The following is a 10,247-nucleotide window of genomic DNA, read 5'->3' on the forward strand; positions in this document are numbered from 1 at the left end:
AAATTTTGACTGGTTATAGTGGGTAACAGTTATGAGGTGGCAACACTAATTTGACCTGTCATGTTATTTTATTTTATTTTAAGATTTTTTTTGTTACTTGAATTAGTTTCTGGGTTCATCTTCTATTCTTCCTCTTCTAATGCCTTCATCTTCAACGCTTCCTCTTCCCTTCCTCCATTAAACTTCCACCTTTTCCTTGTATTTCCAGTTTATTTCCTTTTATTATACATATGCATATATTAATAAATATATAGTTCCTAATTGCAATTCGTGACTAATGAAGAAGTCGTCTATTGGATCTGGGTTTTCTCCGAGTTTAATAATGGAGGTTGTTCAGAGAAGGCTTTGTACATGTGGGAATGTAGAAGAGACGAGAACGGTAAAAAATGGCCTGGAATTGGGAACGAAGATCTGGTTGGCTGTTGTAACTTGTAAGTAACCACATAATTGAAATTTGATTTTTTTTTTTTTTAAATTAAATGTTCTTTTTTGGTAAAATTGGTGTGTTAGTTATATAATTGAAAATGAGTTTTGATGTAGGATACCCTATATGATATGTTTAGGTGGATTAACGAGAGTAATATTGTGGAAACTCTCCAATATCAACTTGAGGAGAAGGAAACAACAATCTGCAAATTGGAGGCTGAGAAAAAAAAATCAAAGATGCTAAGATACATAAACTGAAATTGAAGAAGGATATTGGAGATGAAAAACGAGCTTCACGAAATGCGTATCGAGGTCTTGAAGTGTACAAGGAACGCAAAAACCTTCTTGGCCTTGATAATTTAATGGAACTTTGCTGATACAGATACTTAAGCACTAGAGGATTTTCCAGCCAGTGACCGTGTTTCAGAAAATACAGCCTCTTCTTATACAAGTCAAATTTGACCAGTTAGCACGTCCAAAACTCACTGCCAGTAACAGAAGCAGGGCAAACATAACAAACACGATATAAATTAGTTCCAAAGTATATTTAAAATCCCAAAATACGATATAGATTTCAAAAAACCTTACAACATAGAAGTGTCGTGAATAGAAACACAACTTAAGTTCCAAAATACCTTATAGCACAAAAGTGAAGGTAAATCCAACATAAGTTTCAAATAACCTAAACTATTACAAAACCAAATACTTGAGCATAAACCTAAGCTATTACATCACATTGTGTACGTTTGACTTGCTCGTGTTCCAATTAAAGGGGCCTCATTTAGCACCCTTGCGGTTCCACTGCAGCTAGGATTATCAACTTACATTTGAGAATGGTGTACCATCAGCACCAATGTAGACCCCAACTCCTACAGGCACCTGTTTTAAAAAAAATAGTGATTAGTAATGCACGAGGAGCAATTCACATAAATTCACATTTAAAGGTCATTTGAATCATATACCTGGTTTTTACCCTTCCCCCTTCCTCTCCCTTTACCTTTGCCCCTTCCAGTTGCAGCACAACCACCACCTTGGCCCCTTCCACTCGAGCCTCTTCCGAATGCACCAACATCATCACCTTGACCCCTTCCACGTGAGCCTCTTCCCTTTCCAACTATTTGAGAGCCATCTCTAGCACCCAATCCACCTAGAATCAGTCTACCATTCCTTCCAAGTTGAGATGGTTGGGCAGTTACTGTCGTTGAAATCATGTTTGATGCAGATTGGTTGTTCGTTGCTGAATTATCTTTCTTAGGCCTCCCTCTTGGTCTTTTAGATGTTGGCTCCCTAATAACGGGATTATCTCTATTTGGACACCTCCTCTTATTATGGCCTTTCGTTTGACAAATACTACAAGTCATCTCCATACCAACTCTTGACAAAGTTCCCGGTTTCTTGGGGTTTTCACTAGGGCCTTTGAACCGTTTTATCCTAGGCCTACCAGGACCTATTTTGATTGGCGGGGGGTCTATGATGCACAGTGCCCTAGGCCAATGTCGTTCCCCCTCCAAAGGTGGTATTGATCCACCATAAGCCTTCAAATACATCTCCTTTTTGTAAGAGGCATCAACAAAGGACTCTGCTTCCTTGTTTAAGAAGAAAATGCAAGCAATAGCATGGCAACATGGTATACCTAACATGTCCCATTTCCTACAAGTGCAACTTTTAGCATCCAAGTCCACATTCAGTTGGTCTAGGTAATACCTCACGTTAAACAAGTTATCTGTAGATGGTAAAACCTCGCAGTTTGCTGCTTTTGTCTTCTCTTTCTCTAATTTGGCTTGGATTCTAGGGCAAAGAAGAGAAGGGGTTTTCTGAATTCCTTTCTTTTTACAAACTAATCTTTGCATTAAAGCAACCCTAATGTCCTCTAACATATAAATGAGGTGTTTTGTCCTTGCATTAATGATATACCCATTAAAGGTCTCGGCCATGTTATTTGTTATAGCATCAGTTTTAATGGAACTATTCAAGTATGCTCTACAAAAAACTTTTGGGTTATATGATTTGAAAGCAGTAGCAGCATCCTCACTTAATGTAGTCAACTCATCCAATGCCTCGTTGTAATCAGCCATGTTATAAGCCTTAGCCACCTTCCAAAAAACTAGCTTAAACTCATCCCCCTTATAAGTTTTGTGCCATAATGCAAAAATGTGCCTCGCACAATGTCTGTGTTCGGCTTTTGGCAGTATAGTAGAAACAGCATGCAATATAGCCTAAAAATAAACAAACAACAACATAAACCATAAAGTCACCATTACAACATCTTGTGTAGAAGCAAAACAAAAGAAAATTAGAAAAATTAGAAGCAAAACAGATCAATAGTTCATAACGTAACGCATCAAAACACATCAACGATAACAGAATAATAGATCATAAGCAATAAAATAAGCAAATAAGTAGAGGTATAAAGCAACAAAACATAAAGAAACCAGAATCAAACAAGCAAAATTTATATTCATTTAAAGTTATGTCGATTACCTGATGCTCATCCGATATCATCGCAATGTCAGTCCCATCTCCCAGGTCAAGACATGATTGAAGATGAGTGAAGAACCACTCCCATGATAAGTTGTTCTCACCTTCAACTGCAGCCCATGCAATGGGATACATCTGATCATTGCCGTCCCTCCCAACTGCACTCAATATCTGACCACCCAAGAACGTTTTAAGAAAGGCAGCATCTACACAAATGACCTTCCTACAACCTTCCTTCCACCCTTGTTTTAGTCCATCAAAACAAACAAAAAACCTCTGAAAAGTTGGAGGATCGACCTTTTTGGTCTTATCTACCCTTAGCTCCATCACATTACCAGGGCTTGATGCCTTTATAGCTTCCATGTACCTCCCCACCTTCAAATAATGTTCTTTCATTGAACCGTGAAGTAACTGGTGAGCACGATACTTCACTCGATAGGCAAAATGTCTCTTAATCAAGGCCTTATAGGCTATCCTAACTGCCTCCATGATCTCCTTAGCAGGCCAATGAGGCCTTGCTTTGAACACTTCTAACATTTCCCGTGCAACCCAAGATGATTTAAGTTGTCTATTTCTTTTCATGTTTCTATGACAAGTGTGGTTTTCCTTGACCCTCTTAACTAAAAAAGTACCTAACTTAGAGTGCCAAGAACCATATAGGTAAAAAGGACACCCCTTTATACACTTAACCCCTAACTCTTCCCTCCTGTTCTTGTTGCTCAGAACAAAGTACACATTTCTCCCTTGAACAATGCCGTACTTAGCCACTGCCGCCTTAAATTCACCCCTATTTGGAAATCTCTGACCAACCTTCCACTTAAACACTGAGAAATCGGTGTTTGAACTCACAAGTGAACCCCTATTTCCCTTTCTTCTCTCCTGAAACTCATCTCCACTATCAGGAGGAGTATGAATATCATCTTCACTGTCTTCGTATTCACTTAAATAACCAGATTGTGAAGGTGTTGTTTCTGTAGGTTGTGAAGATTGTGCCCCGAGCTTACCCTCTTTGGCCTCCCTTTCCACCTGATTGGCTATTTCAAGCAACCGAACATTGCAAAATTTAACCCTTTCCCTAGCTACTCTTAGCTCATCATCACTCTCATCAGATTCATTTTCAATAAAATCTGTTCCTTCAATCACATTCTCTTCTTCTTCTTCTCCTTCTTCAAACTCCAGATTTAACCCCTCTTCCCCTTCGTAATTTAGATCATCATCTTCACTGTCATGAAACAACACCCCACTGTCAGGCTTATAAAGTGGATCGTGATCATCATCACTGTCCTCACTAATCAACTCATTATACTTCAGAGGACTCTCCGGCCTAGGATCTTCCCATTCATAATCTGAAGGTATGCTAGAGTCATACGTGGAGTTTGTGTTTTGAGATAGGAAATTGGTGTTTTGTGCAGCTTGTGTGTTGACATCAGGGTTTTCTATTTGTTTGTAGAGGGATGGTTCAACCAAAGAGGAAGAGGCAACATATTTCGTGGAAAAATAATCCTTTTTGGATAATGTGGAAGCTAGTGTTTGTGTTTTTTTCAAAGGAGAGGAAAGAGTGACGTTATCATTTGTGTTGCTAGCAGTAGTTTGAAATTGTCTCCTTGGGCTACTCTTAGTCGGTGACATCAAAGATTTAGGTGGGGCCCTTTTTGGTGTTAATTTTTTTGCATTACCAGCAAAAGGTGAAGGATGAGTAAGTGGTTGTGAATGTTTAGGATCAGTATCAGGATGCACAATTTCATCATCACAATGCAACACATATAACTCAATAGTCCTGCATTTTACAACGAGCTCACCAATCTCAGCCACTTCTTCGTCATTGAAAATTTGCCTCAACCCATCCTCTAAACTAATGCCTTGAACCCGATAATATAATCCCGCAATTTTCTCATACTGTCCACATTTTTTTGCCAAGTCCACCAGATCAAAGTAACATAATTCATCTGGGTCAACTGCTACCGTCCTACATTTTCCTCACATGTACACTAACTCCCCAACACCAACCCTTTTAAATCTCCCACCATGCCAAAACTTCAGAGTAATATCAGCAAACACACTAGAATTCATGATAACCTGCAATTCAGTAATATAAGGAGGTATCACTCAACTAGTCATCCTTGTAACTACGGTAGTACTACACGAGAATTATAAGCCACATATGATATTACACATTAAGCTTCTAGGTTACAGTTGGATACTTATCCAACTTACAAGTTTGGTAATTTATTGAAATTATTGCAGTACTAATCTTAGCACAAAAGAAGATGATATTATTACATTACAAGCGCTTTAGCCCATAAAGTTTGGTTCTACCCAAAATAAGAAACCAAAATGCAGGGCAATAATCACTGAAATCGTAACAAGCTTCCCAATCTTCCATGGATTCCCAAAAACCAATCCCAACACTTGTACAATCAACGTCCAAAAGGATAAACTGAATACTCCCATTGCAATCCATAAGCCCATTTTTATAAGATTTGCACTTTAAACATCTTTATGGGTATTCTTTTAGTGCTCTGTTTATTGCAATTTGGCTAAAAGTTGAGAAATTAAGCCACTTTAAGTGAGAAATACATCTTATGACACCTCTTTTATCTGAAAAATAATTAAGAAACTAATTCAAAAAGTTCAGTTAACCCGATAAATTAGCGAATTTCGGTTTTTAGTTTTCAATTGAGCCCCAATTCAATTCAATTCAATTCAATTAACCCAACTCTGTTATGAAATTTTGTTAATAATTCATCCCACCAACAACGAAATTTACCCACGAAGAATTTAATTCCTATACTTAAGCAAATTACCTTTTTAAGTAATAAAACTAACCCATAATTCATAATTCAAAAAATTAGGGTTATCAAATTATACCTGCGAATTTTTCTTGGAGAATGAATTAATTGCTCTTTATTCCTTGAATTGTTGCGTCTCTATCAATTTTTCTCGGTGATTTCATCAATAAAGAGGAAGGTATGAAGGTGGGTGAAGCTCGGCTATGGCTATGGCTATGGCTATGGCAATGGCAGAGAATGGCGATCGACCAAATTGCTGAATGTGTCGATTGACAAAAACTTTGAATGCCTTTATTTTATTTAATTTTTTCTATGTTTGTGGTATAAGTGAAGAAAATGTGAGGTGGATGGTATTTGTATAAGTTAGTGCCACGTATATGCATTTTTAGAGGGAGAAGTGAAAGCTTACCGGTTGATCCTTAAACTAGCTGGTTACCGGTAATGTAACTTGTTAAAAATAAATGGGAATAAAAGATTAACTTAATTAGATATAATTAAAAGTTAGACTTAATATTAATAAATGGTACAAAGGTTGACTTATTTCCACCAATTTTTCCATAAATTGTAAGTTCTTGAACTGACAAATCAGATTTGGCTAGCTATTCCATTCCTCAATCCTCATGCACATTCGCTGGCTGATGATGATGGTGGGCATTATGCAACTGATCACTGATACAAGTAATTGAAAATGACACCACCGGCCCCATGCACATCTGTTAGGGTTTAACCACAATTAGTTTGAAGCTTTGAATTACAACATAGTATTATTAGGGAGAATATTTTTAGCCAATTGAAGATTTAAATCTGCACTAGTTAGTGTCCTAAGCGATGTTCCAGATAGTAAAAAAAATGGATTAATTAGATTATTATATAACTCGCTTTGAGTCTAATTTAATTTGTTACGGAATACATTACAATATATCTTTATTTGAGTATACTTTAATAAACTTTATCATGTAAGGATTACTAACTCGTAAAAATAATGACTAATTAGTGATGTAAGACTATTAATAAATTATTCAAATAATTTTTCTAATTATATTGACATACTCCGTAATATAATTGTCCAAGTATAAGAAACAACCAAATGAGTTGTGACGTAGTGGTTAAAATATGTGACTAATAAATGAGAGGTCACGGGTTCGAAACTTATAACTAACATTGATCATGATCAAGGAAATATATGACATGACATGTCAAGGATGACGATATGTGACGAGATAGCTGAAATTGAGTTGAAACTGATAAGTAAACTGATAAGATTGTTGTTTGCATTACTGGTTTGGTAAACTATTATTTTTTAAGTACCTGAAATTTTAAGTTTTTAATTGATATTTTATATATTTCTACATTTAATTTTTTTGTATACGGAGTAATTATTAATAGAATATTGAATCTCAATTAACTTTTTTTTCATTATTGTAATTGAAATTTATAATGTGAACATCGAAATAATTAAATAAAACAAACAAGGACAAAATTTTGAGTTTTAAGGGTACTTTCGTTCGAAAGGAAGTTAAAAAGATTCAACATTTTCTTTAATACTGCGTACAGATTAAACTTAAGTTCAGAGTAAAAAAAAAAAGCAAAATAAATAAAATATAAAAACCACTAATCTTCCCCAATCCCACCTACCCCTCAAAGTCTAACATCAAAAGTTCAAAACCCAACAACATGACAACATCACGTGAAGTTTCTCTCTCCCCTTCTCCTTCTCCTTCTTCCCCTTATCCTTCTTCTAGTTCCTTCCTCCATTTCTTCTTCACCGTTCTACTTCTTCTTGAAACAAAAAATTGAAGAATGGATCTGCGATATTGTTAGTTCATATCAAATGTATGTGCGATATTTGCCGTTGGTCATATGCAGTCTCTGTATGTTTTTTTTTCTTCTGAATTTTGATTTTTGAAATGCTTTGGAAGTGACAAATAAATTTAAGTTGCTGACGTTTCAGCTCCTTAAACCCAGACGTTACTCTGAACAACGTTTCGATTTCAGTCGACTTATTCACCTTCAATTTTATTTCAGCTCTTTACCAAACGCTTTTTGTAATACCCCGAATTTCTAAAACTTGATTAATTATGCTTAATTATTTTTATTTAGCTTAAATTCGTTTTGAATCCAAATTTTTGAACCTTGTTTTGATTAACGAAGTTTTATTTTTAAATTCAATATCGTTACACGATTTATTATTTGTCAGATTTTATAATTTAATTTCATATTTACGAGCTTAAGCTACCTTTTAAATTCTAAATTATATTTCATAATATATAAAAGATTTTAATAATTTCAAAAACGTTCTTATCAACGACTAATTTTATTCGAAAACTAAATTTATTTTATTAGAACTTTATAAAAGAATTATTCTGGAAATTAATTTTAATGATTCTATTTTCATCCAAAAATAGCAATAGAAATTCTGAAAATTTTGCAACAATATAAATATTTACCAAATTCCCTTTTGACCCATTGAAACCAAGTCAACCCTTCTTTTCTCCTCTTCTCTGTCGTGTAACTTGGGCAAATGGAAGCCATGGTGCTTGCCATGTATTGTATCTAAGATCTCTAGCTTTGCTGATTCACTTCCCTAAATTACTAGCTTTCATTAGTCATCACCTCCCTTTTTCCTATTCTCTTACATTTGTCATCTATATTTCTTGCAAATTAAAACATCAATTGCATAAATTATTCAATCTCATTTCTATAATAGCTCCTTTGTTCAGAGTCTGGAAAATCAAATTCCAAAATTTCACCATTGATGAACATAGTGTTCTTCAGCATCACCTTCGTTCCAGTTTCAGAACACCACCACCACCACCATTAACTACTACCGGAAACCACCAAAAACAACCACCCAGTACCACCACAAACTCCGTTCTCCGCCTCGCACAACCTCCCCTGTCTCCCTTGCCTTTGCGCCCAACTCCCTGTCTTCCTCTCCTCCACGCAGCCACCACATCAGTGTACCCCCACCACCGCGTCGCCCAGGTTCCGTCCACCTTCAGCCGACCACCACTCCCACACCCCTGCATCTCTCCTCCAACCTCCCCTGCCTTTTCTCCCTCACCTCCGCGTAAACCGCAACCCTGCAACCACCATCACCGCCGCGCCCTGCTGTCCCCTTTCCTTCCGCCTCACTGTCGCGCCGCCCTGGCTGGGCCGCCGTCCCTTCTTCCTTCTTCCCTTCCTCCCTCCTCTCCTTCCTCTCTTCTCCTCCTGCTCGTGTCTTCCCCTGCTCGTGCCTCCCTTCCCAGAAACCACAAATCAGTTTCAATTGAAACTTGATTTATTTTCCCCTCAAACCCATAACTAAATTGGGCCACTTTCCTTTGGGCTTTGGGTAAGTTAAAAACTGAATTATAATTTTCAGATTTCCAATATTATCAATATTCATGTTTTAATAATTCTTATGATATAACTATTTACTAATAAATTATTTATGATTTTTTTTAGGTTTTTAAGATTCTAGTATTATTTATCAAATTAGAATTTAAATATTATTTTCATGAAAATCGATTTATAAACTATATGTATATTTCGATTGAAAATTCTATTAATAACATTTTCGTTAAATTTCGAAAATAGAATTTTATGAAAATTCGTTATTCATTACTTACAAAATTTGTTATTTATAGAATGTTGATTTTAAATTATTTATCGTTTTAGTTACTAATTCAATAATTTAATATTCTGAAAGAAATCGGACTTGGAGCTCAGGAAGAACGATCCATCAAACAGGAAGGGTAAAACCACAGTTGAGGTAACGGTTATTGCTAGTACCCGCAATCCCTTCGAAATGTATTTATGAATGATGTTATGAGTGATTGATGTTTTATAATGATGTTTTATGAATTGCGGGATTACAAGTATGATTTGATTGAATTGTTTTACGATAATGCAGCTTTATGCAAAGTATTGATTTAATGAATTATTATTATTCCTGAAAGAAATGATTTTATGAAATAACGAGATTTAATGGTTTATTGAACCACCCTGAAGGATTGAGATTTTCCTGATTAATGTTCGATTAAAAGAAATGTAAACATGATAAATAAAAGTGTAAGAACTGGTCAAGTTCCCCTGATATGGAGCCCATGCTCCCCCTGATAAGAAGCACTGGCTTCCCCTGATATGGAACCAAGGTTCCCCCTGATAAGAAGCACTGGCTTCCCCTGATATGGAACCAAGGTTCCCCCTGAAACGAAGCACTGGCTTCCCCTGTTATGGAGCATTGACTCCCCCTGTTATGAAGCACTGGCTTCCCCTGTTCGTAGGAGACGTCCTACCATGTTTTCCTGTAAAGTCCTGACGACCAGAATAATACTCCATCCGTCCCATAATATAGTGCCCGTTTGACCAAAATCACGGTTATTAAGGTAAAGTATAACATTGATAATAAAAACAATAATTATTTGTTTTTTCAAGATAAAGTACATGTTAGTTGGCTTTTATGGAGAGAGAAATTAGAGATTAAAGGTGTGTACATAATAAATAGGCCTAAAAAAGACAAAAATCAAGCACATGGGTTGAATAAAAGTCAAAAAATACAATTTTCAA

At 36.0% G+C, this 10,247-nt stretch overlaps 1 protein-coding gene across 1 annotated transcript; it reads right to left on the reverse strand.

Moving 5' to 3' along the window:
• Positions 1-1,166: 1,166 nt before the first annotated feature.
• LOC110779032 (uncharacterized) lies at positions 1,167-4,533 on the reverse strand. Its single transcript, XM_056838750.1, has 3 exons — positions 2,908-4,533; positions 1,389-2,642; positions 1,167-1,305 (listed from the first exon to the last, which is right to left on the reverse strand). The coding sequence occupies exons 1-3, from the start codon at positions 4,531-4,533 to the stop codon at positions 1,243-1,245; spliced, it is 2,943 nt and encodes a 980-aa protein (XP_056694728.1). The 3' UTR covers positions 1,167-1,242.
• Positions 4,534-10,247: the final 5,714 nt, after the last annotated feature.

The sequence above is a fragment of the Spinacia oleracea genome, chromosome 1 (genome assembly GCF_020520425.1).
Source record: "Spinacia oleracea cultivar Varoflay chromosome 1, BTI_SOV_V1, whole genome shotgun sequence".
NCBI classification, from domain to species: domain Eukaryota; kingdom Viridiplantae; phylum Streptophyta; class Magnoliopsida; order Caryophyllales; family Amaranthaceae; genus Spinacia; species Spinacia oleracea.